General features: G+C 40.9%; 2 protein-coding genes and 1 long non-coding RNA gene across 6 annotated transcripts in view; 1 reads left to right on the top strand and 2 right to left on the bottom strand.

Moving 5' to 3' along the window:
• The window catches only part of trit1 (tRNA isopentenyltransferase 1), a 44,640-nt gene extending 39,125 nt beyond the window's left edge, over positions 1 to 5,515 (top strand). Inside the window, exons 9-11 of the mRNA XM_074613872.1 lie at positions 1,764 to 1,873; positions 4,092 to 4,209; positions 4,639 to 5,515. Coding sequence (XP_074469973.1) covers positions 1,764 to 1,873; positions 4,092 to 4,209; positions 4,639 to 4,865 — 455 coding nt within the window. The 3' untranslated portion in view covers positions 4,866 to 5,515. The remainder of the gene's footprint in view (positions 1 to 1,763; positions 1,874 to 4,091; positions 4,210 to 4,638) is intronic.
• An 8,231-nt stretch (positions 5,516 to 13,746) lies between these two features.
• Positions 13,747 to 26,401, bottom strand: part of LOC141754839 (uncharacterized) — a 68,836-nt gene continuing 56,181 nt past the window's right edge. Inside the window, exons 2-3 of the long non-coding RNA XR_012590731.1 lie at positions 15,198 to 15,347; positions 13,747 to 14,789 (exon numbers count right to left, since the gene is read on the bottom strand). This is a non-coding gene — a long non-coding RNA (uncharacterized LOC141754839). The remainder of the gene's footprint in view (positions 14,790 to 15,197; positions 15,348 to 26,401) is intronic.
• Positions 23,012 to 26,401, bottom strand: part of fam49al (family with sequence similarity 49 member A, like) — a 46,185-nt gene continuing 42,795 nt past the window's right edge. For all 4 annotated transcript variants that reach the window (XM_074614215.1, XM_074614218.1, XM_074614219.1 and 1 more), the window contains 2 exons: positions 24,602 to 24,672; positions 23,012 to 24,510 (listed from right to left, as the gene is read on the bottom strand). In XM_074614215.1, coding sequence (XP_074470316.1) covers positions 24,447 to 24,510; positions 24,602 to 24,672 — 135 coding nt within the window. In that variant the 3' untranslated portion in view covers positions 23,012 to 24,446. The remainder of the gene's footprint in view (positions 24,511 to 24,601; positions 24,673 to 26,401) is intronic.

Here is a 26,401-nt window from a genome sequence, read left to right as displayed (position 1 = left end):
ATGGGATTCATTTACATGGAGTATGTGTTCTTAACACACTTATTTTGTATGAAAAACTGCTCCTGACTAGACGGCCCGTTCTCATTCCCAGGGCGTCAAATACCGAGGCTTTGTCACGGCCATTGGAGTTCAATATCGCCGCAAAAGGCACCCCTAAGCGCCGGTAAGAGACGCACCGGTAAGAGACGCACCGGTAAGAGACGCACCGGGCTTTCCAACAGTAAACATCTCCGAGAAAGTGCACCGGGAGTGTGGTGACGTAGATTAAAAAGCTGTTTGTGTCCCGTGCGTCACGTTACAATCAGCTGTTCGTTTGTGGCCCGTGATCACAACATTCAGTGTCATTTTCACTGTACAGATGTAGTAGTTTTAAGCCCAACCATGTAGTTCTTTCCTAAACCTAACTATAATGGTTTTGTTGGCTAATCGTAAAGTGACGCAAATGCTAACTATAGTGATTTTGATGCCGAAAATAAAGTGACGTCAAGGGGCGGTATGTGAGGAGAGCGTGCTTTGTGTCCTTTTTTGAATTGTTAGCAGCGGTGCTGATGACAATGTTAATCGATCAGTGGTTTTGTCCACTGCTGTTGTCACGACTTAAATATTTCAACAACTATATGATGGATTGCCTAGATATATTTTGTACAGACATTCATGATCCCCAGAGGAGGAATCATCCTACTGACTTTGGTGATCCCCAAACTTTTCCTCTAGGGCATGTAGCCACCAGAGTTACGGCGTGCTATAACTCCTTAATGCAAAAGTATAACTCCAGCTTCCAGTAAGTCCTAGTTTCTTGAAATGATTTATTTGCCCTTTATATTCCATTCTTCTTCATTTTTTATTTTCTGCTCACATATTTTACAACTCTCTAAATGTATTATGCATGCATAAAAAAAAACATGTTTGAAGACACTTTCTCTACAAGTTGCACATACACACTCTTTTCCTGTGCATCCTCTGTGTTTGTCTTCAATCAGTGCAGGGCAGTGACTCTTGATGCAGATGGGCAGACAGATACACAGACAGACAAGCAGGGCAGGACTGGTGCTGCTGTTTAGTGCTGAGGCCCGGCCTGGAGACTGCTGACTGATGCAAAATAGAAACACGGGGGTTGAACAGTTAGAGGGAGGGAGGGAGGGAGAGAGAGTGAGTGAAAGCCGAAGCCAGACTGATGGAGAGGGAGAGAGAGAGAGAAGGGTGGGAGGAAGGAGGGAGAGACATTATCGAGCCAGTGTGAGTCAGCAGGTTGACAGAGCTTCAGGGTGCGGCTCCAGCACATCACTGCTACTGTAAATTTCCCACTCTGTATTGGATTCATCCTGAAGTCCACCTCATCCTCTCCGACGTAACATCACTCACTTTTGGAGCCTGTTTGTTTCTTATTAGATGGAAAATAATCAGCTACATAATTAGGAAGTCAATATACTGTATCTCACCACATTATGAATCAAACCTCTTTGATATAAGGGATTATGCAGTTTTTTTGAGTGTGAAATTGATCAACAAACTGGCTCTCTATGAGAAAACCTCAGCTCAAATACACTGTAAAGACATTTTGTCACTTAACACAGCTTAGCGGTAGTAGGTAACGGTCAAAATGCAACCTTTCCATTAAAAATAAATAGTGGAGGCACAATCAAAATGTTGGCGTTGAAAAAAACAAAACGTAATTACTTAATTGGCAGCTTGTGTTGGCCTTGTAAAATAAATAATGTATGCTAACTACTGTGTGTGTGTGTGTGTGTGTGTGTGTACTGTAGGACCAGGAGAGAACGTGCCGCTGGTGTATGGCCTGGATGTGACGGACGTGTCGAAGTGGGAGGAGACGGTGCTGAACCCTGCACTGCAGATACTGGACAGTCTCAGCAAGGTGGGGCCACGATAGTGTAAACTAGCTGCCTCCTGTCAGCAGCTTTCAGCAGCCGTTGGGATAAAATCATACGTCTACTTCCTTCTTTACCGCCTTTTGTTCCTGTAACCTTCATCATTAATTTCTTTTTTATACTTTGTGTCAGTACATGTCGTTGATACATTTCCTTTCCTTTCTCTTATTTAAACAGCTTGACGCAAGTTGTTATCAATTTTTATCTGTCACGAACAGATAACACATTGCATACATAAACAAACAGCAAAAAAACTAAACGAAAACAAACCAAAAAAGGGAAAAAGGTTTCATTTCATATCTCAGTTGATGTTTCTACGGATGCCAGGACTTTCTATTACAGTTTCATGTATATTACCTGAAATATCTTCACAAAACATAATCCATTTAATATTTCATAACATTTGTTATGAGTCAGTTACCTTTATGTAGTTTAAATTACATTTATTTTGAATTTTCCAACAACTTTTTCATTCTTATTGATTTTTTTAAATTCAATTTTCCCCTTGTTTACCTTGGGAGGTTCCAATTTTTTCCAACTTCTTGTTATTTGTTTGAGTGCTGTAATTCTCAGGATCCAAAAAGATATAACTATCATTTTTTCATTGATTACTTTGTTGTTTTTTTCCATTGCTTTTTGTTTTCGTTCCTTTCTTTCTTTTTTCCACCACTTTATTTGCCTCTTTTACCTCCATTTGTTCCCATCTTCCTACATCCATAGTTGTTCCCCTCCTTGTTTGCTTGATTACTTGGAAATTTTACGTCCTTCACTCCTTCCTTTTCCGCTTCCTCTTCTCTATTGTCACTTTTTCTTTTACCACTTTGCCTCTATACGTTACATGACTTCCTTCCTTTCATGTTCCTGTTTACCTCTTTTTTCTTCCTTTTCCATCTCAGCCTTACGCTACCTTATCCAACTCTTCCAACCTTTCCTTCCTGCTCCGTAGGTATCACTAAATAGATAAACCCCATTATTTCATTAACACTCTATTAAAGGAACCCTGTGGAGTTTTATGGAGGCATTATGTTTTCGGGTTGTTCGTCTGTCCGTCCGTCCCATTCTCATGAACGTGATGTCTCAGGAATGCATGGAGGGAATTTCTTCAGATTTGACACAAACGTCCACTTGGACTCAAAGATGAACGGATTAGATTTTGATGCTTAAGGTCAGGTCACTGACCTCACGTCTGTCCCATTCTCGTGAACGTGATGTCTCAGGAATGCCTTCAGCAAATTTCTTCAAATATGGCACAAACGTCCACTTGGACTCATGGAGAAACTGATTAGATTTTGGTGTTCAAATTTCAGGGTCACTGTGACCTAACAAAACACATTTTTGGCCACAACTCAAGAATTCATATGCTAATTCTGAAAATTTCTCATAAATATCCGACAGGATAAAATGAAGTGATGACATTTACAAACATGGATGTAAACTGCAACTTGACTGGTTGGCCGAGGCATGCAACCGCGAGGCGGTAATTCTAGTTGACCTCTTTTAGGAGGAAGGTTTTTCAATTTCAAATTTCAATTGGGTTTTCGGTTTTGTTTGTGTCGTGCACATAAGGGTGCACGTGCATTACTCACATCCTACTGCCCGTTTGACACTATTCTGATGATTGACAGTTTGTGGTAGTGACGTGCCAACAAACACAGCAATACACCAACAAATGCAGTGATGAAGAAGAGTGCTAGCTAGCAAACATGGATGTAAACAAGACACAAACGCACGCAATATCATCCAAGGGTTTTTATAGTCTTAATTGGGATCAATGGATATTTTTTTAATAATCCAATCATTAGAATTACTCTAAAACATATAATAATCTTAATATAATTATATGATATTCATGCTTACTTTTTATGTTCCTCAAATTTTTAAACTTATGTTTCCTTGCATTGGACAAACCGTTTGCGGATTCTGAAAATAATATGCTTTTTCCAATCTTGAGTCGAGGTGAGAGAAGAGCAAAAAATAAATAAAAAACATGGTGAATCCCAGAAATCAATAGGTACTAACAAAATAAGAGCAAATCGTGGATACCAACAAAAATAACAGGGAAATTTGTTCGTATATCGCCTCCTGTATGAGGTCCAATGTCTTTCTGTGAGTAATATTGAACGGATTTGTTTACAAGAAAACTCTACAGGGCACATCTAACCCTAAAAAACCCTAAAACTAAAAATGTTTTTTACAATCAATCAGAGTGAGGAGCCATCTATTCAGCCAATCAGAGTTCAGGGGGCGGAGCAGAGGAACAAACGGAGCCGTCACACATGTGATCTGTGTGACAAAGTGATCATCGGTGACCTGGAGTGGACAGGTGAGGCTGTCGACTCACATCATACAATTTCATTTTAATCTCACAAAATCATGTGCCATTAATTAATGTTTGTGTTTAGTCATCAAAATGTAAACGCTGTAATCTCTTTTAGATTTCTGTGAATATTTACACCATATATATATATTTACTATATATAGTGAAAGTACACACCTTATGTCTAGAAACCATTTCTACTTGTTATTATCTGAGTGGAGGCCATAAACAACACTTCAGTTCACTTCAAGGGCTAAAAACAAGGTGCTTAAAAAGACCACAGTGTCATAAAGAGTGATGACAAACCTAATCGCCTCTGGGACTTAGTTTATCTCGTGCATGACTCATTTGGGATCATGATTCACTGAGATGAAACGGTGGTTTCTCGTGCCAAATATATCCAATATATCTCTGTTTATTTTCCTCTACCTGCAGCTCACCTGAAGTCCAAAAAGCATCACTATCACGTGAGGAAGAAGAGGAAGTCTGATCCAGCCTGTGACCAATCCCAGGTTTCCGCTGCAGCTCCCGTCTCTGCTGTGGAAAGCGTCTCAAAGGACTCTCGTGCTACTGTCGCCTCGGGCTGCACTGAAACCTCTCAGGAGTCTTCCCCAGACGCAAGGACAACACACAAGGAAGTACCTGTGACATTTCAAGAGTGACGCAGACTCTGGACTACGTACATCTTCATTCAGGTTTCCACCACTGTTCTGCAGCAACAGCTGTCTCCTTACAGTCCTTATGGGGCTACTTTCTTGCTTCCCATGGAGTCAAATCGAACTGTTCTTTCTCTTTAATCCTGCTGCTCAATCTTCTTATTCGTCAGGGTAAAAGAATGGAATCGCCGACCTTCTCAGCCCTGTAGATATGTAGGAATGAATAATACTGAATGTGGATAGCAAAGAACATATTTGAAATACCGCAAAATATTTTTTTACTTTCATTCATAGTTGCTCAGAGTGTGGATCCTTGAAGCGATTCATTTTTGTTGTAGAGATGCTGAAGGTCGGGACAATTCAACAGTGGACTCAAAAGGATGAATTGGACTTTTGCCGCATGAAGCCAAAGAACTATAATTTGTAATAATATAACATATATATTTTCCCCCACTTCCTATTATAAGAGAGAGAGTTATTTTTCTATTTTAAAATGAAACAATGTTTCATACCGTTTCATACCATCTTCCATTTTAAACGTGTTAACATTTCAGGATGTACGTTTTTTTCTTTGTCTTTATGGTTTTGTCACCATGCACTTTTAACTTCATCCACTTGGTTTTAAACATGTTCAATAAACCAGAATCTTAAAAGTTCTCTATTCAATATTCAGAGCATTAATATAACATCAAACTACTATTTGCTGTGTAAAGATACAGATGAGTAACGTCTACCTGAGCAGAGAAGTCGCTCTCCCTTTTTGTGTGTTGTAATCTGAGCTTCTCTGTGCTTTGTCGACATAGCCCGGCCAGCTGTGCGTGTAGTGCATGTTCGTGCATGTGAGCATGTCCCGCTGCTTTCATGCGGCAGCTACAGCTGATAACGCCGTCCCGACTTATGGCGTCTTTGTGGAAGTGTATCACCCACCCTCCGGTTCCCTCCCCCAGGTAAACACTGTTAGCACATGTCAGCACTGTTACTGTTGTTTGCACTGTTAGCTCAGCTGTCGCCATGTTGAGAGCCGTGGAGGCAAAAGAATTTCGTATTGAGCACCTTTTAATGTTTCTTTACCAATGGAGGATTATGTGTTTTGTATCACAAGGTTTTCACATGACATCAGCAGTAGTTTTACCTTTAACTCACACATTGGCATACTTACACAGCACAAACTGTTTCCCGCTGCCACCTTGTTTTACTCATTAAAGTCGAGATGAAATGAAAAATACCTTTTAGATCACATCCCCGGTTATATTGGGCACCTATTAACAATATGTGCAAATAAAAGCCAAAAAATAAATGTCTTCATATTTTTATATCAAAATCCAATCATCTTTTCTTCCTTTAAACAAAATACAATATGTGCTTACATAAGCTGGTACCAACCAATGGGCAACCTCCGGGTCTGAAAAGTGAAGCCAATGCTAAAGTGCCCTAAACTTGCATTCTTTCCAATAGCCAGCAGGGGGCGACTCCTCTGGTTGCAAAAAGAAGTCTGATTGTATAGAAGTCTATGAGAAAATGACCCTACATCTCACTTGATGTATTACATCAGTAAACCTTGTAAACATGAGTTTATGGTCTCAGTCACTAGTTTCAAGTCTTCTTCAATTCAGCATGATGTTAATTTAGTAAATTATGGTCCCATTTAGCGTCAAATAGACCATAAAGCAGGGGATGCTTTAGGGTGTGGCTACCTTGTGATTGACAGTTCGCTACCACTGCGTTGTCCGGTCTGGGAGTTGTCTGTGTTTTCGTCTTTAACCCTTTCACAGTGTGTTTTCACTTCATGAAAGTTAATTATAACCTTTTTGGTCGCCTGAAAATATGTAATTCAGCGTTTGGTTGTACTTGGCTCCACCCTCTAGTGTCACTTCTGGTTGCAAATAACCAAGATGGCGATGGACAAAATGTGGAACTCTAGGCTTCAAAACGGCAGTCAACAAACCAATGGGTGACATCACGATGACTACGTCCACTTCTTATATACAGTCTATGGTACCAACCAAATTCAACCAATAATATCATGACACTCATCAATCAATCTGCAACTTTTAGCGACATGGGAGGTGTGTATGATGCCAAAGTCCTCTATAGCTCCCAATCGCGCTACAAGCCCGCAGCCACTTCTTAGCGATCCAATCAAATGTGAAGGATTTGATTAAATCCCTCTTGTAGCTGTATATCGCTTCACTGAGAAATACTCATGGTACAGAAGCTAAAGATGGTCTAACTTCCGTTTCACGGGAACTTAAAATCCGTTTTTCTAGCTCATTGTGTGATAATAACTAGTCACCCGATTTGAGCTGTTGTCTGTCAGTGCAGCTTAGAGCTGAGCTCATTTCTGCTCTGACAGTGGTATAAACCGCCGGCTCAGGCTGTGAGGAGAGAGTGTGTTTTCACAGCAGTGTTTACAGGTCTTTGTTTATCCAGCGGCGTGTCGTACCCCTTTCAAACCAAGGTGTGCCTGCCTGCCTGCTGCAAAACCACTTACACAATACCTGGCATCGCTCCAGCGGCCTCTGTTGGCGCTCCCTTTCCCTCTCCTCTCCTCACCTGCCACTTTTTCTTCTCACACTCCCCCGCCTCCCTTTCTAAGTATAAAGACAATTGTTCCACATTCCCGGCTAACACTCCATCATCTCTTTCTTTAAGTCTTCAGTCTTAGAAGTATTCTTTCAGTATGTGTTTTGTTCACAGGCTCCCACTGTTTGACCTCATCCACATGACTAAAAATATTTCCAACCATATAATAGCTGGAAATGTGTGTGTGTGTTTGTGTATGTGTGTGTGTGTGTGTCCCACATTCTCTCTTTCCAAACTGGGTCAGGCCTCAAGCTTACTGTGAGCTTACCATACAGTATGCAGTCACACTGATAGCAAAGGTCACTGTGCAACTGGTGTCTGTTTTTTATTACCCTCTCTGTGTTTGGATTCTGGTTTGTTGTTCTTTCCTTCTGTTGTACATTTTACAACCGCTTTGTTTTCTCCTCCCCGTCTGGGATTTAATTTTTTATCTAATCTATAATCTCTGTAATTACAAAAACACAAACGACGAGAGTGATCTTTGTATCAGAGAAATTGTTATCATGAGTCATCTGATACATGTTTGAAAAGCCTCACATTTTCTTAAGTAACTCGGTGTGTGGTATGTTCTTATCTCGAGTGCCTCGGCAAGTCTGGCCCTGGCACCTCCAGGCACTGCTGAATCACTCCGACGTTTTAAAAAAGAAAAGCTTGTGCAACTCAATGACATAAGGCCTCTTGAACCGCGTGTATTCGCAGAAGTGGAGAACTAGGGCAGCGTCCGCGGTCACAAGGCTAATTAGTGATTTACACGATGGCGGTGGATCATCTATGGACACACACAGACACACGTACTTGCGCTGGACAAACTCATTAGCTGCAGACAGTGAGCACAAAGAATCAACACACCAGACCAGCTTTGAAATGGGAAACCTGCAACTATGACCTTCCTCTTAAAGTGGAGTTTTTGGCTTTCTTGAGTGTTTGATTTGATGACTGCTGCGACTCCAGCACGCTTAGAGAGTGTGTGTGTGTGTGTATTTATATGTATAGCTGCATCAGTCAGCGAGCCGCACGATAATTCACCCAGCTCTAGCGCTCCATTTCTGTCTCTCCCTCTCTCCATCCAGTCCTCCCTATAGCGGCTAGCTGTAACATGCTCACGGAGCACACACTGTCCTATACATGAGGCCAACCGTGGGGGAACTACAGGCTTACTTATGTAACATGCTGCAGCCTATAGATGCTTGTTGTCTGTGTCTGCTGGCCTGTTTGCCATGGGGTTTGGGCCTCTGGTACCGGCTTTGCTGCATATACTGCATCCAGTGTGTGCTGCACATGAATACTTTTGACTAGACATCACTTTTTCTGTGCATCACTTTGACATCGACTCGTGAGATATCACCTAGTTATCATGTATCATGATGGATATATGACAGTGATGTTTGTGTGATTGGAACAGATTCTCACTCCCAACTCGTCAAGTACACCTCCTTCGTCATTGGAGACCGACGCACGGGGTCTTGCGTTACTTTTGGACAGACCAGGCACGACGTGTCAACATATACGCGTTACATGCATTGTGTCCTTTCAAAACAATCTTCAGTTTTCACAGTAAGTTAAGTTTAGGCAACGCAACTACTTAGGTAGGGTTAGGAAATGGTCGTGGTTGACGTTAACTTCACTGAAGTATGGCTCACGTGACTAACAGCTCATGTGACTATAGCGATCACGTGACTCGCGGAACTATGTGACAAAATAAGTCAGAGGTTACTTTTAGTTTCACACGGGCCACGAGCAGCGGCCTCCCGGTTTAAAGTCCAGGGTTTGTTTGACTCATTCACTACCCCTCTCGCCCGCCCTGAACTGGACTCACACGCTCTTAAGACCACGTCACATGCTCTGACCGTCGATTAACGCCGTGGGTGGGTTTAGATTGGTATTAGTTGAAAGCCACATACTAAAGGGCGCCTCAATGCGTCGGTATCCGATGCCAAAGGGGCACTTCTCAAAGTATTTTTTACGAGTTGGGAGTGAGACCGGGTTGGTGATTTAGTGCTGAAAAGATCAGTCAACAGGAAATTAGTCAATTTTGATAATTGATCAATTGCTTTTGTAATTATTCGAGAAAAATTGCCAGCTGATTTGTGCTTTTCAAATTTGAAAGCTTTAGAGGTGCTGGTTGGAGGTTTACGTTACCTTTGGACAGAGCCAGGCTAGATGTTTCCAGTCTTTATGCTAAGCTAAATTGCTTTACATTTAGATACAGATATGAGAGTGGTATGAATTTTCTCATCTAACTATTGGCAAAAAAAGCAATTAAGTGTATTTCCTAAATATCAAACTATTCTCTTAAGGAATCCATGAATAATACACTGGTTATCTATGAGTGAAACTAATTTTTTTGTTGTTTGTATGCTACTGATGCTAATCAGAGTCTGTGTTGTTGAATTTGCCGGGCCTCTCCGCCTCAGAGCTGTGGTAGTGTGTCATCCAGTGACTCTGCGTCTAGGTAATTTGAAGTCCACTTAATCCTAATCTCTAATCCCATTTGACTAAACATTCTCTGCCATCTGGCCCTGGCGAGACAAAAAAAAAGACACACCCACACGCACCTACAGTACACACACACACACACACACACATACACACACAGACATGCAAGCAGCTAATCAGATAGAGCAGCAGCTGTGGTCCAAGACGCTGTTGACATGACGACCACGAAGAACATTTTATTTATGAGAAATATCCGCACCGCTAATGTGGAGCGTGAAACATGTTTACAGATAACACAGAAGGACAAATATTTGGCAGAGACACCACACAGTTTTATTATCTCAGAGTAGAAGTATGTGGAACGTGAAGGTCTTGGTTAAGAATGTGTAACTTCTGTAAGCAAGAGTGGAAAAAAGGTCAATTATCAAGCTGCCAGCTGTTGTGGGCATGAGTTTATTTGAGCTTTATCTCGAGTACAGAGTAAACCGAGGGCTCTTATTTGTGCACTCTAACATTATTTCCTCATTTACTGTCTTTTTAAGATTGGTGTACGCGAGCTTCCTCTGTTCAGGACCATGTTTTGCTGTCTATCAGGAAGAGGACAAAGACAAATTCAAAATGTGGGTGTTGTGTAACCAAGTGAGAAACTCAACACTGTCAGGTGTGACTCAATCAGATAAAAGACCATTGTGTTGTTCTCTGTGTGTGTGTGCACATAAAAGGGCCTGCTTTTTCTTTTTTTGCACGTTTTATATTAGCAATATAATAAGAAACACACACACACACACACACACACACACACACACACACACACACACACACCCCCCATAACCCATGTAGCCACTCTAGTGGTTGTATGTGTTTGTGGTTCTCTATGTAGTAGGGATGTCACGGTGAGGAAATGTTCCCGCCAGTTAATAAACTTGTGACACCGGTGATACTGATTACACATTCTTGACATTTTGCAAGAAAAGATGACACTCGATACCTTCAGAGCGTTGGATGGCTGTATGTCTCTGGCCACTCCGGTCGAGCTTTCGCTGCAGCGGCGTCAGGTGGAAACCTGACGCCGCTGCTGTGAGCGCTCCGTCTTCTTCACGGCGATTACTTCATTAACGTTATAGTTCCCTTATAGCATTGGGTTTAAATCCAAAATATTGCCAAATAGGCAGTTTTGCTTTTCACTTTGACTCCAAATCCTCCGCCATCGCAACACAGTCTCACGGCAGTTTGTGAAATGGTCACGAAATTTAATCTATTTGATTTGTGTACATAGACACGAATTTCCCTTTTTTTCGTGACACTAAGCGCGACTTTCAACAACGTATTTTTTGTGTGTTTTCCTACAAATCTCCAGCAATACGTGATGCATGTGTCAATTTCCTCTCCAGTCTTTTCAAAATAAAACTGCTTAGTTAGGTTTAGGAAAAGATCGTGATTTGGTTTAAAAAACTCCGGCAGTGCTGTAACTTAAGTACGGAAGTTACGAGATGAATAAATCCCATCCACCCCGACCTCCTCCGTACGCAGCATTCACCGCTTTTTATACTTCCCAGTTCACAATTACGTAGATTACATACGAATAGATTTCATGCTGACCATCACAAAAAAATGTGAAATTCGTACATGAATCAATACATTACATTTCGTGACTATTTCAGAAACTGCTGTGCGACTGGGCTCGCCAGCGTCTTGTCTGTGAACTCTCACTCGTCCCGTGATGATGAAGTGTGAAATCTGACTCCTGCTACTCTGAGCTGAGATTCCGTACGGAGCAGACACTTTCAGTTTTTTTAGTGTCCGTTGTTCGACTCTGTATTGATAACACGGCGCTGATACGGGGAAAAATGAACTAAATGGGTTTTATTTCTATTAAACGGAGGTCGGGTGGTGGGTGGGCAAGTAATGTAATCGGTGTGTGCTCAAACACCGTGTAACACCGCTAACTCCAGCTACCGCGGCAAGCCTACTCTGCATACGTGTAATAGCTGTGTGTTTGTACCTATATGCATTATGGATTACACACACACACATGGCCAGAGCTGCATAAAGAGGAAGGAGTGTGTAGAAGCAACCTTTTTTGTTTCAATGCAGTCTGATGGAGGCTATGCATCCAGAGCCAAGTGAAGACCATCATTTATTGATGCGCGTGTGTGTGTGTGTCTATAGGGACAAACGAGGTTCAATGAGTTTATGCAGCTCCCTCCCTCTCTCTCTCTTTTTTGTCACGCTGTCTGGCTCCTGAAGTGGCTGCTGCCGCCGTATATACACGAAAAAGCGACAGAAGGACGAAGGGAGGAAGAGATGTGATTAGATGTGAAAAGCCTCTAAGGAAAGTGTCATAGGTGCAGTGTATGCATGGCTTCCTTTAGTCTCTCTCTCTCTCTCTCTCTCTCTCTCTCTCTCTCTCTCTCTCTCTCTCTCTCTCTCTCTCTCTCTCTCTCTCTCTCTCTCTCTCTCTCTGCGCTGCATATTTCCTGCCCGGTTATGTAATGCGGGGGCCGCTCGGTACTTTTTTCCCTTCTTCTTCTACCCTTCCCAATCCAGAGCATGACATGCCTTCCTGTTTTTCCAGCAACCCAGTGAACTTTTTTCCCAGGGCAACACTTAGGAGGGCACGCACTCGTACACACACACACACACACACACACAACTGTATCGTCACGTATTGTGAGTAATGTGCTTATTTTAGACAAAGCTGCTTATCCTTGATGTATTGTGTCTGGTGGGCCACATAAATGTCATTGTCTCGCACTCCTCTCACACTTCGTGTGTGTGTGTGTGTTTCTCCCTCATCTTCCTTCATATCATAATAAATCATCTCTGTCCATTTCGTCTCTTATTTATCTGTGTGTCCACTTGTTTTCACCTTTGCTCTCAGGCAGGAAATGGGTGTGCCAGCCCATAAAGGACCAACAATGCAGCCCGACTGCCTGTGTGTGTGTGTGTGTGTGTGTGTGAGAGCATGTATGTGTGTATGTGTTCATTTTATTGCCATGTGTGTGCAGAGGGAGCAATGTACTCTCTGCAGTGTGTGTGTGTGTGTGTGTGTGTGTGTGTGTGTGTGTGTGTCTGTGTGTCTGTGTGTGTATGTGTGTGTGTGTTTCTCCATTGTCAGTGGCTTAAGCGCCGGAGCCGGCTTTTTCCCGCCAGTGCGGCGTTTTGTGGGAGGGGCTGTGGCTGGGCTCAGCAGCAACAAAGAGCCAGAGCTTCCCGCCCAATATGCAAATAGGCTGAGAGTGGGCGTGGTCGGGAGCCTCCCGTACTGCAGCGCTTAACGCTTTCACTGCCGGGCTGGAAGTCAGCTAAGTGCAGACACAGGCTGCGTTGAGTGTGTGTGTTGCTGCTGCTTCTTGTTCTTGTGTCATCAAAAGGACAGAATAGCTTGGGTTTAGGGTCGAAGTGTGATTTAGGATTAGGTTAAGATTAAAGAAGTATACCCACATTCTATAACACAATGCCATCTTATACCATGAAGTGTACATTATGCAAGTTTATTTTTTTTGGAAGTTAGTCTGCAAAAATCATTCTATACTTGATCCATGACCAGATTAACCTGCTGCAGACCCCTATTCACACTCTATTCTTTCCACTGTCTGTTTGGAAATTTGATTTGACTAGGGCTGTCAATCAATTAAAATATTTAATTGCGATTAATCACATGTTTGTCCATAATTAATCATGATTAATCGCAAATGAATCACACATGTTTTATCTGTTCAAAATGTACCTTAAAGGGAGATTTGTTAAGTATTTAATATTCTGTGGGCAAAAATGCTTGCTTTATGCAAATGTATGTATATATTTATTATTGGAAAAATAAATTAACAACACAAATATTGTCCAGAAACCCTCACAGGTAGGGGAGAGTGGGGTAAGATGAGCCAATTTTTACTTATGCTGTCCTCGAGGTTAGGAAAAATGAGACAGAAGCAGAATGAAAACTTGAACCTTAAATTCAGGATCTCTCCTATCAAATGAAATGATCAGCATGCATCCATCACAAAGCTGTCTGGAAAAAATGACCTTCCCAAAAAAAGTGCTCCTGTGGCTCAACTTGCCCCAGGTAAGGGGTAAGTTGATCCGAGTCAGTGGGTAAGTTGAGCCATCGTGGGGTAAACTGAACATCTGAGTTTTTAAGTTTAAACCTCAGCATAAGTGTGTTAACAAATAGTTTCACAGTTATGAACTTGTGAGAACAAACCACCTGTGAGTTTCAAGACCATTGAACAATCAAAATATCATTCAATATTCGACTATATTCCAGTCGTCAAGGTTGCAGTGAAATATGAACTGTTGCTCCCTCCTTGCAGTTCCTCCAGCCTTTTGAGGTTGAGGTAGCTCCTTCAGCACATCACTCAGTGGAAAAGATGCCTCATCCTTTTCCTTGAATACAAAGGTGGGCTTCTCACGTCAAGTGTTCCCCCGGATTCTTCTGAGAAATCTTGCACTCACTTCGTTGCCCTCCAGGCTCTCAACCAAGCCAATGTAATGGTAGCTTCTGCCTTTGGATGCAAAGTTTACTATGACAAAGTCACCAACTAACAGATCTGTGATGTCTGATTCACTTCTCTCATCATTAGAACTCTCATGCTCAGAAGTGTCATCAAATGGGATGGCATCACACTCTCCTCAGAACTGCTGTACGCTGTGATTTTCGTCTTGGTCTTTGGTTTGACCTAGGCCTACCTGCTAAACCCTGCTCTTTCCAGTTGTTGGGGACAGGAAGGTTGTTCTTTCTGCCAATTCCAATGCCAGTTCACAGCATTTCTTTGGAGTAAGGCCGTGGAACTGTTCAGCCAGCTTCTTGATATGGTCTGCAAGCTCCTTCTCTACCTCCTCTGTGAGGACCCTCTTTGCCTCTGCTGTTCCACTATAACCAACTGTTTTAACTTCCTTTATCTCCCTCTTCTATAAAGGTTAACACATAAAAAAATCAAACCAAGTTGTGTAACACTCAACGGTAATACCATTTTATACATCAGAGAATTAATTTGGTTAATTTATGGTGGGGTAAGTTGAGCCAGTGGCTCGGAATAATAGTAGAATATTAGTGAGCCAGTGGCTCAACTTACCCCATAGCCTTTGGCTCACTTTGCCCCATAGCTACCATTTTGGAAAAAATGGCCCAGTTTAGCAATTCAGGCTAATCTTTAGCGAAGGGATTAACATGGTGTTATATCTTAGTAAATCACCAACATGTATAATATATTTTTTTAGACCTGGATAAATTTGCTTTGACCTAACATTCATTATTCCTGACATGCAGAAAATTTACTTTGATAGGGAAAAAACTGTTTTTGGTAAAAAAGTACTTACTACTTCTCCCATGTGCTTGACTCCATCACAGCAAGATAGAAATGATGGGTACTTCCTGAATTTATGGTCACATGACAAAACATAATCACAGTTGCCAAGATACAGGGGGTGGGTCAACTTACCCACTGGCTCATTTTACCCCACTCTCCCCTACTGCACTTAGCATAAAAAATATGCTCAAATCATAACATGATAAACTGCAGCCCAACAGGCAACAACAGCTGTCAGTGTGTCAGTGTGCTGACTTGACTATGACTTGCCCCAAAACGGCATGTGATCATCATAAAGTGGGCATGTCTGTAAAGGGGAAACTTGTGGGTACCCATAGAACCCATTTTCATTCACATATCTTGAGGTCAGAGGTCAAGGGACCCCTTTTGAAAATGACCATGCCAGGTTTTCCTCACCAAAATTTAGCTTAAGTTTGAGGGGGTTGAGTTTTTAAGGGGACAGGGTTGATAAGATCATGGATGACATGAAGTAGCTCTAAAGCTAAATGATAAACCATCTTAAATTTAATCCATCTGCCACAAAAAAAAACATTTGTATGAACCACCAGATACTTTTTGCTTTGTTTCCACAGATTTTGAAGACTGCATTAAACACGTGACATGCTCTAAATTTAAACTACTTAAGTTTCATTGTGTTACTGATACTTCACTCAAAACTATAAAAGCTGCTGCAGTAGTTCAAAGTTGGAGCTCTGATAGCTTTTTACAGGTATATTGTAAAACAGATGTGTGTGTGTGTCCACTTTTTTTAACAGCCCACGGCTCACCCATGTTTCAAGTGTGTTATGCAACCCAATGTAACATTAGACGGCATGTAGACCAATAGCAGCTGTTGTGCACACACATGTGCGCTCCACACATTTTCTCTTCACCCCGTTTCAAACAAAGAGCCCCTTTATATGAAGAAGTCGTGTGCTTCAACATGCTAAGCAGCAGCAGGCAGGATGGGGACTCAATACGGTCTCACACACACAACTCATACACTGTCAGATATTTCAGATATTCACTGACTGTGCTCTCCATTTGTGCATTTCTCTTTTGCAAACTATATATATACTGTATGTGTGTATATCCAGTTGATGCATGGGAAACATGAGACTTATGCAGTCGACAGCAGACATACAACATATGTGATATTTGATCCAAGGCTTTGAAGTTATGTAATGTGCTCTATTGATTCTTTAACAGTCATGCAATTGGCTTTTTCTCCTAGAACCAGTAGCTGCAGCGGCGGACTCAGGCTGTCTGAGCGGCAGATTCGAAAAAAAAAAAAAAAAGGGACCGTAGTGCGCAGAAACTTTTCTAGCGTGTAGTGCAGCCTATATGGCACTGCATCATGTTTTCTCCATTTTAAGGGCACCCTAGAGGGCATTTTATGATTTTTTTATCAACCTTGTGGGCATCCAAGAGAGTACTTCATCACATTTTCTCCACTGGAAGGACAACCTAGAAGTCACTTTTTCATGATTTCTCCACTGGAAGGGCACCTTAGAGGGCAATTTATCATGTTTTCTCCACTGGAAGGGCACCCTAGAGGGCAATTTATCATGTTTTCTCCACTGAATAGGCGCCCTAGAGGGCAATTTATCATGTTTTCTCCACTGAATAGGCACCCTAGAGGTCAATTTATCATGTTTTCTCCACAGGATGGGCACGGTAGAGGGCAATTTATAATGTTTTCTCCACTGGATAGGCACCCTAGAAGTCAATTTATCATGTTTTCTCCACAGGATAGGCACCCAAAAGGGCATTTATCATGTTTTCTCCACAGGATGGGCACAGTAGAGAGCACTTTATCATGTCTTATCTAGACATCCAAGAGGGCACTTTAGCTGAGTTCCTTGCAGCAAATGCAGCATTTGAAGCTTTACCCATGTGCAACACTATAGAAAGAATGAAGCTATATCACTACACTAACATGAGGAGAGGTTATAATAATATCTTGACTTGTACAGATATACCTGTTGTTCCTCCTGTTTTTTACTCCTAATCACTTCTAAATTCTGATTCAGAAAAACTCTATTGACCATAAAAGCAATAGAACTATGTTTTTTGACACAGTTGATACTGTATGTATACATGCTGCTGAGCTGCATATATACAGTGTAGGGATTTCTGGCACAACTTCACCTACTTCTAAGATGCACGGAGAAATGAAAAAGTCAGAAGAGGTCAAAACCCCAGTAACACTTGTAGTATAAAGCAGAGGTGCAACTTGCAACTCGACTTGGTGTTAAACACCAGCGACTTGTGACTTTACTTGGACAAGAGCCTTTTGACTTGAAAATACTTGATACCTTCCCCCAAGTCCAAAGATATTAGTTATTTAAAAAGTGTGTGCAAGAAGATGATCAACTGCCCGGTACCGGGGGTATTTCCAACAGCGTCGGGGATGTTGGGGTTATTTACTTTTTGAGGGATCCTTTATTGATTTGTTTGGGAAAAGGATTTAAATAATGGGTGGAAAAACTGAACTGAACAAACTGAATTTCTATCTTTTGTTATTTATTCCCCGAAAAGTGTTTTTCTTTTGTTGAACTCTGGACTTTTGGTGAATATTTGACTTGCATTTGATTATCTTACACTTAATTTCCCAGATCCGCTTTGTTTGAACCAATCCGACATCATTCAATCAAGTTACAGGAGAAAACCATGAAGAACTAACGTTGCGTTACTGAGCGCCAGTTGGCACCAGTTACTCTGTTGTTAAAACGGCATTATACAATTGGTGAAGAGCGCATTATGATCCCTTGGTCCCACCTCTGACTTGTAGTATAAAGAACAACTTTACTGTGGATCACCCTGATGAAGATCACAAGCCAAAACACGCTGGTCTCAATATAAAGTTGTTGTTTATACCACAAGTGTTGCTGTGGTTGTGACCTCCTTTGCATACTGTATGAACATCACTGGTCTGAAATGAAATGACTGAAAACATTTACTGTTTACATCTATTACCTATATTGTTTCTCTTTCTCTAACGCCACCAAACAGCTTACTTTCAGAGAAAAAAAGGGCCAAAATGTATGTAAACAACTGCAGATTTCTTAATTTTCAGTGACTAGAAAACACTTGTCCTCATACAGCCGTACAAATACACTCGCAGACACACATAGATGTGTTACATGAACACAGAAATGTTGCACTGCACAGTTGGTCAGCACATTTGTGCAGAGCAGGTTGTGCGGAGCAGCAGTTGGTCACCAGCCGTAACAACAGCCGGGCTGTTTTACATGGCGGCTGGCGAGGACAATGACTGACTGCTGATATGAAATATGTTATGCGTGATGTGCTCTTCAGTTAATCGTGAGAGCGGGAGACAATGAGGGAAAAGAGAGACTGCGTGTGTGTGTGTGTGTGTGTGTGGGCTGACTCAAAGTTCAATGAAAGGCGGGAGTGGAAGCCAACGGAGGGAAACCACTGTTGTTGAATGTGGCTGATAAGGTGTTCCCGACGTGGGGCAGTTAACGGTTAATAGCTGATCCGTTTGGGCCGAGCCCTCCTGATGCGGCACGACTTACTGCGAAGAGGGAAAGCAGCAATACGAGCCGGGAATTTGCAAAACATTTTAGGGGAACTTTGGTTTTATCTGATAGCCTTGAATGTTTGGAGAGTCTAACTGAAAAGAAAATTCCCCCTCTCACCATGACCCTGTTTGCTCTGCAGGTTTCACAACTCAGGTACATTACAGTTGTCTAAAACCTACAATGACGCTCTGTATTTGCATAATTTGCTCCCTCATTTCCTTACGAAATAAGTTGTAAATGAGTTCTTTATTGAAAGGCCCACACTGGGCACAATAGTCTGGGACACACTGTCCCAGACTATTGTGAAAGGTGCTAGCCATCCAATATTTTCACTCGTCTGGGTTTCAATGAGTTTTAATGTCCCGTGACGATCTGATCTGGGCTTGACAAGAATAAAGGTCTAGAGAAAACACCTATAACATGCAGCTTTTGGCTGTGACAATTTACAAAATCTACAAAATCTTTACAAAACAATTTATAAAATCTGCAGCAACTTTCAGTCCACAAAGTCACAATGCATCATGTTGTCCATTGAAAGGCGGTAAACACGTTACATTTTCCAGAAGTAGTGCAGGTTTGAATTTGAATGCATTCGGGAAGTAAAATGAGACGTTGGTTCCTTATTTATTACATGACAGTTAGGGCACCAAGCCAGACCCGTGGATACCAGTTACTCCACTATTTGCCTACTATCTTTTTCATTTTACTTCCAAATCACTTTGAATCCAGGAGTGTCTTTGCTCACAGCTGCTTTCCTTCTCTGTGTGTAAGCTGTGGTTGTATTTTGCCCTATAAGATGGTACAATATCTGCATGCTGCTCTCTTTTCCATATATAACTTGTGACAGGCCCTCCTGTGTCCCCCTGCCCTACTTTACACTGTACAGTGCAGCCAGACAGCTGGACTGTGTGCCTGAAGCTAATTCTCTTTTAAAAACCTACTCGGGGCCTTATAACCGCCACCGTGACCCCAAACTGTTTAATTACATGTTTTAAAAGTTGTTTAATTATCAAACATTACTGCTTATTTGGAACAGCTATTATAGTTTCAGAAGGTCTTCTTAGCTGTGGGGAAGTAGACCGCTTCTGTTTGGTTTCCAATAAAGTGTAAATTATTTATCTTAATTGGTTGGTTTTGCAGTGTTTTATAAATTGATCTTTTGCTGCCCCCTTGTGGTAGGATAGGGGAAATGACTGAAGTACGTCCTGAAATAGAAGAACACACTGTACCATGAGAGGCATTCAACTTGGGCTGCAAGTAACAATTGTTTTCATTGTCTATTAATCTGTCGATTATTTTCTCAATTAATCGATTAGTTGTTTGTTCTATAAAATGTCATGAAAAATGTCGATCGGTGTTTCCCAAAGCCCAAGATGACGCCCTCAAATGTCTTGTTTTGTCCAAAGATATTCAGTTTACGGTCATAGAGGAGTAAAAAAAACAGAAAATATTCATATTTAAGAAGCTGGAATCAGAGAATTTTGTGTTTTCTCTGTGTAAGTCCTTGATTAGTTTGTTGGCCAACTTAATTTGTGCCTTAAAGTGCCTTTATTTCTATTTTTATGTTTTGTTTTCTAATGGGCAACACTTCATTTCACAGCTCCCCAAATTTCATGGTAATTAGGTGATAATAATAAAGTAACCGGTTTGAAATTGTTTTGGAATTACTGCCAAATTACCCCAATATTTACCTCAAAATTGATAGAAAATGACTTTATTCTAAACATTATTTAATAATTATATGCTAAAATAGCGTATAATTGTTAAAATGGGGCCCTTAGGCTTGAGAAGCGGTTGTGTGCTGCTCTTCATCAGCGGTAGAAAACCAAAACTAATAGAAGACACTTCTGATCAGGCACAAATCTCACCAATGTGTGACTTATTGTCTACACAAATGTAACTTGGTAACTAATGTAATGATTCAAGGACTTTTTAAAGAAATTTCAAAGAAGTTATTTGCTAATTATCATCTATTTCTCAGCAGACATGGACAAAAAAGCATATCAATTAACTTTGTATTCTTTCCCTGGAAATGTATTAAATAAATTAACATGATATTTGCGGACCTGTAAAATTAAGTGTTACCTTTTAATGGTCATCATCTCTACCAGTGGTTCCTACCCTGCTTTTGCATGTGACCCCTCGTCACAGGTTGCATGTCTATGAGAGATTAGCAGTTTGATCAAAAAGTGTTTTCCCATATTTATATTGTTTCATCTGAGAAATTTAGGTCAGTGAAACAATGCAGTATTACACTATGCAGTACTAAAATAGCAAGAAACATCAGGTGAGGAAGACCGTTTGTGGCTGAAACATTGTCGAGTTCATGCAGAATTTAATGAAGAACAGGAAACAGGATAGCACGTGCGTGTAGGTGTGTGGTTTATTGTTACCCAGCACCTGCAAAGTCCTTTTATGGATGTGTGTGTGATGATTTCCTGTTCACACTGGCTATTAAAAGACGACTTCCTAATGCGATTCCAATGGAAGTAATGGGAGACAAAAATCCACAGTCCTTATCATAAATTATTATGAGGTTTCAGTCTGAGTTAGTCAAATCAAGTAGATGTAGACCAAATTTATACAATTTTTGTGTTTTCAAAACAGTGTTTCCTCGTTGAGCTGCAATGGCTTCAGATAAACTTTTGAATACATTTTTGCACAGGATGCGGACTGTGGATTTTGTCCCCCATCACTCACATTGGAATCACATTAGGAAAGAATCTCTTAATGGCCAGTGTGAACAAGAGGAATGATTACAGAATGAAAAACCTGTTGCATTGTTCATATGGGCACCTGATTATTGTTTTAAGACGGCCCTAAACAACTGTGAACCTGTCCTTTAAAACTTTGCTGACATTGTGTGTGTTGCCAGAATAAGTGTTAGTTAAAACGAGACACCTCAGGCAAAAACATTGTTTTTCATGCACTGATCAATTTTGAGATTTTTTTTTTTTTTGCTTCTATAACATATCTTCCTTCAGACTGGTAGAAATAAAACATCCAAAATACACATTTGGGAGTTTATTTTACTACTTTGTCTATTTGCGTCTGTAGATTTATCCTAAATTCACCAAAAGTTAATCTCATTTACATATTTAAATAAAAACTCAGAAAACTTACTGTAAGTAATCAACTGGGGAAGTTTCATGGTAATATTTATTAGTTATTTTTGTAACCTATTCACCTGTAGTGTTTTGCAAAATGTAAGGGATTTTATAATGCATATCTTTAAAGGCTTGTTTCTCCAAATTAGGTTTTTCCTCAGAACATCTCCACTTCAGCAGCACTTACATCCACCAAACTTTCCAGTTTCATTCCTATCTATATTCTGAAGGTTTTTACTGAGCGGTTTGTTCATATACCATTCATAGCCTGATTTATAGAACATTTTATTCCTAAAAACATGGCATAAATTGATTTTTCATGGCTGTTGACAGTATTGATATATGGAGTGATACAAAGAGATATCCAAAATCTCCTCTCTAAAAACCTTTGACTCTAATATGTCAACAAAATGAAACAAGAATCTTGAACACAAAGTTCAGATTTCTGTTCTGGAAATAAATGTAAATTAGCACATATTCAATAAAATAATGCATCATTTGCATATTAACAAAACTTGTAATGTAAAAACAAAAAAAATCTTAATGTAAGTAATTAACTTGGGAAGTTTCATGGGGATACTGTATCTATTATTATTATTTATCTATTGAGATTATCATTGTGGGTGCTATAGCAGCTAATGTAATTCATAATCCACTGTTCCGGCTTTGCATCACATATAACACATTTGCATTAGTTATTACATTGACTAATGTCATGGATGGGGCTCTAAAGCTCTACAGACACACAACATCAGTGGTTGAATGTAATAAATGACAAGTTTATTGTTGCACAAAATGTACAAAATAACAAGCAAATGGACAGCCCCTACCCCCCCGCCTTAGCATCCCTCCCCTCCCTCTGGTTCATCTGCAATAATGAAGCTGAATTTCTGAAACCTATGACTACGGCAAGTCCGATGGTCCAAGCCAAACGCATGGTAATTCTGAGAGACAACACATACCCAATTCCAGCATCACTGAACAATTAAAAATGAATAAAAACACCTTATTTACACATTTCTGTCAGAACTTTTACAACATGCCATCTATATATTTATACAGAATATGCTTGTTCACATACCCCTGTATAGAAAATATATTATAAGATCAAATTAAATTAGACTAAGGGCTATAGACATCCAAAGTACAGCACTTCTTTTTAATCTCCGTTTTGAGTTTTCATTTTTTCATTCAATGACTTAGTTCTTTGACAACCTCGTACTAAAAAGAAAGCAGATGTATGTTTTTCCTCGACGACCCAAGCTGACCATGTAGATGCCTGTTAAGAAAAGCCTCACATATTTACACTGTAACACTCAGATCTCCCTTTTTAAAATGCATGTGTGTAAATTTCTCTCTCTCACTTTGTGTGCGTCATTTTACTGTTTGGCTCGTTCACATCCTCATAATAGTACTTAAAATGACAATCAGTGATGTTTTATAAGACTTCAAAAAACCCTCATCCTCCTCCTCGAGCCTGGCTTGATGATGCAAAAAAAACAATCAGCTTTGGCACTGGGTGAAGTAAGTAAGTGTGCTGTGGTTTCCTAGAATGCCTTTTTTAATCTTACAGGTCCTGTAAAATCTGATTCATCCCTGTTTGTGCACTAATCACAGAATAGATGAAAGCAGATTCAACATATCAGTGCAAAAAAAGGGATGAAGAAACTGATATCTAACAATCTAGCACTGTGATATCTAAACCACATTAGCACCATGGAGAAAGAGAGAGAGAGAGAGAGAGTGAACGACGTTCAAGTAAAGCCAGACTACTCACAAGATGTTTTGTGCTGGAACATATACAGCGTAAGGGCACACAATATTGGATGGCCATTTTTTTGTGTGCCAAGAAAAACCACATATCCCATAGATGGATGGATGTATGGATCGGAATAGGGATGAGGGCGATGGGCAATGAGGGAGAAAATGAGGGCAAAAATGGACTCCTTGCCTCCTTTCCTTCAGCTGCACCGATGCAGAAAATAAACAAAACAGGTAGAAGCAAATCTCCGGAGTGCATCCATCACATTGCTTCATACTTCACCTGTAGGTGGAGATCAGTGCAGCTGAAGGAGATCTGCAACCTCAAGACCTTTAATCCGAGTGTGTGAGGGGGGCACAGGAAAGTCTGCGGGAATCAGTTTGGGATCAGATCTCAGGGGTAAAGGAGATGGCGTTGTTTGTGTGCAAAAATACTTGTCAGACTACAGCTGGAACATGAACCTTTTTTTTCATTTGTACATTTTCAGTTTGTTTCGGTTCTGACCTTAAATTTTGCAATATAGCTTCCTCTTTAATCCTACTTCTGCTGCGTTGTGTTTCACTTGTTTTTAATATATATCTATATTTTCTTTTCTGGCTTTTTTTTCTCTTTTCTTACTTTACAAAATGAGAGACAGAATGATGGACAGCTGACAATATATATAATTATTTTTCCTCTTCTTATTATCATCAGGTTTCTCTTAACCCCGGAGATGATTTTCTTTGTTCGTTGTAAACAAACAGGTTTATCAGCCACTAGCGTTTGTTTCCTCCTCGTCTTTCTTTTTTTCTCTCCTCCTTCAAGTGCGCTCCTTCTTTTCCTCACTCCTTCTCTCCACCTTCTCATTGCAGGAGGGCCCTGATTTGTTTGGAGGTGCTGTCATCATTTAGATGCCGTGTCGTATACCTGAGGAAGAAGGTAACAAAATGCTCTTAGAAATCCTTGTTTGTATAGCTCTTTTCTCTGTCACAGAGACACAAACGTTCATCATACAAACCTCAGTGCGTTCAGAAGTCCCTCCACACTGTTGGACGGTTGCTCTTTCAGCACCTTGATGCAGCCCTTCATCTGCCGCCACAAAGACAACACAGGGCGTTAGAGAAAGGTCAGCAGCCTCAGATCCACCTCATCTCCTGCTGTTGCTGCTACAGCAGCCAAACACTGACTCAAAAACACACATTTGTAAAAGTGTGCGATGCACAATATGTATTGTACATGAGCAAACATGTCTTTATAAGGTTAGTCCTGTGGTTCATTCTCGGCTTGTTGCTGTTTAAAATGAAGCATTATCTATTTGTCTTCACAGGTGATGGCCTTTGTGTGGACATGGGTTGTGAGCAGTTGAATCAAACAGGATTTCTACAGCAAAGGTAAACATATTCAGTATTTCACAAGAAATAACTATGGGTACCCACGAGTCTCCCCTTTACAGACATGCTCACTTTATGATAATCACATGCAGTTTGGGGCAAGTCATAGTTAAGTCAGCACACTGACACACTGACAGCTGTTGTTGCCTGTTGGGCTGCAGTTTGCAAAGTTATGTTTTGAGCATATTTTTTATGCTAAATGCAGTACCTGTGAGGGTTTCTGGACAATATTTGTTATTTTCAATTTCCAATAATAAATATATACATACATTTGCATAAAGCAGCATATTTTCCCACTCCCATGTTGATAAGAGTATTAAATACTTGACAAATCTCCCTTTAAGGCACATTTTGAACAGATACAAAATATGCGATTAATTTGCGATTGACAGCCCTAATAGAAATGTAAAGCATTCACTTTTTTCCATCAAATCTTAATCTCTTAAAGGCGCAGTGTGTAGGATCCGGCAGCACCCAGCGGTGAGGTTGCAGATTGCAACCAACTGAAACTTCTCTCGTGTGCCAAGCGTGTAGGAGCACTACGGTGGCCAATACGAAAACATGGATGGTGGCCGGCTCTGTGAAGAGGACCCACTCCGTATGCAGATATAAACGACTCATTCTAAGGCAGTGGTCTCAAACTCAATTTACCTGGGGGCCGCTGGAGGCAGAGTCTGAGTGAGGCTGGGCCGCATCAGGTATTCCACAAAAAAAGCTTTGTTAAAAAAAACAACAATCTTCTCAAACGTCATTATTAACAGTTCTTTAACTTGAATGGGTTCTTCTGAACATGAACTGTCCTGAACATTAATGGAACATTGAAGAACATGAACGGTTCTTCTGAACATGGCCTCTATTGCGTCTCCCACTTTTCCTGAAATTGTCTGTGCTCGTCACCAACCTTTCTCTTCACTGCAGGCTTTGAAAAAGACATGATTGGGGCTGTGTGACAAGATATATATTCATTCCACTTGGTGTCACTCCGCAATAAAGTTGTGCCTGCTGTGTTTGTGTTGCTCTGCAATTACACCACCAAACCGCTAGTTGGCGGCGGCGTCTCTATGAGTTTCCTCTTCTTCTTGTACTACAAACAGAAACTGAGGGAGTTGGAGCTAATAACTGTTGAACCACAGAACTTTTACTGATATTACTGCAACGCCGAAAAGAGAAAATATATCTGAGTGGATTTGTGTGAACAAACATTGAAAAGATGGAGGCAGAGAGAAGTAGAACTTGGTCCTGGCCGCTCAGCATCGCTGAGAGACTGGACCAATCACAGCTGTTGCGGTCTGCGTCGCCGCGACGTGTAGTTACATTTCTGGAGAGGTGCACGTCAGGCTACGGCGTCGATTACACGCAGAAGTATAAATCAAGCTTTAATCAAGCTTATGCGATGTTACACGGGCGCCGCCACAGTTGTTGTGAAA

This window comes from Sebastes fasciatus, chromosome 17 (genome assembly GCF_043250625.1).
Source record: "Sebastes fasciatus isolate fSebFas1 chromosome 17, fSebFas1.pri, whole genome shotgun sequence".
Classification (NCBI taxonomy): domain Eukaryota; kingdom Metazoa; phylum Chordata; class Actinopteri; order Perciformes; family Sebastidae; genus Sebastes; species Sebastes fasciatus.
Note: the sequence above shows the minus strand (reverse complement) of the source record. Positions and strands in the feature narration are given on the sequence as shown.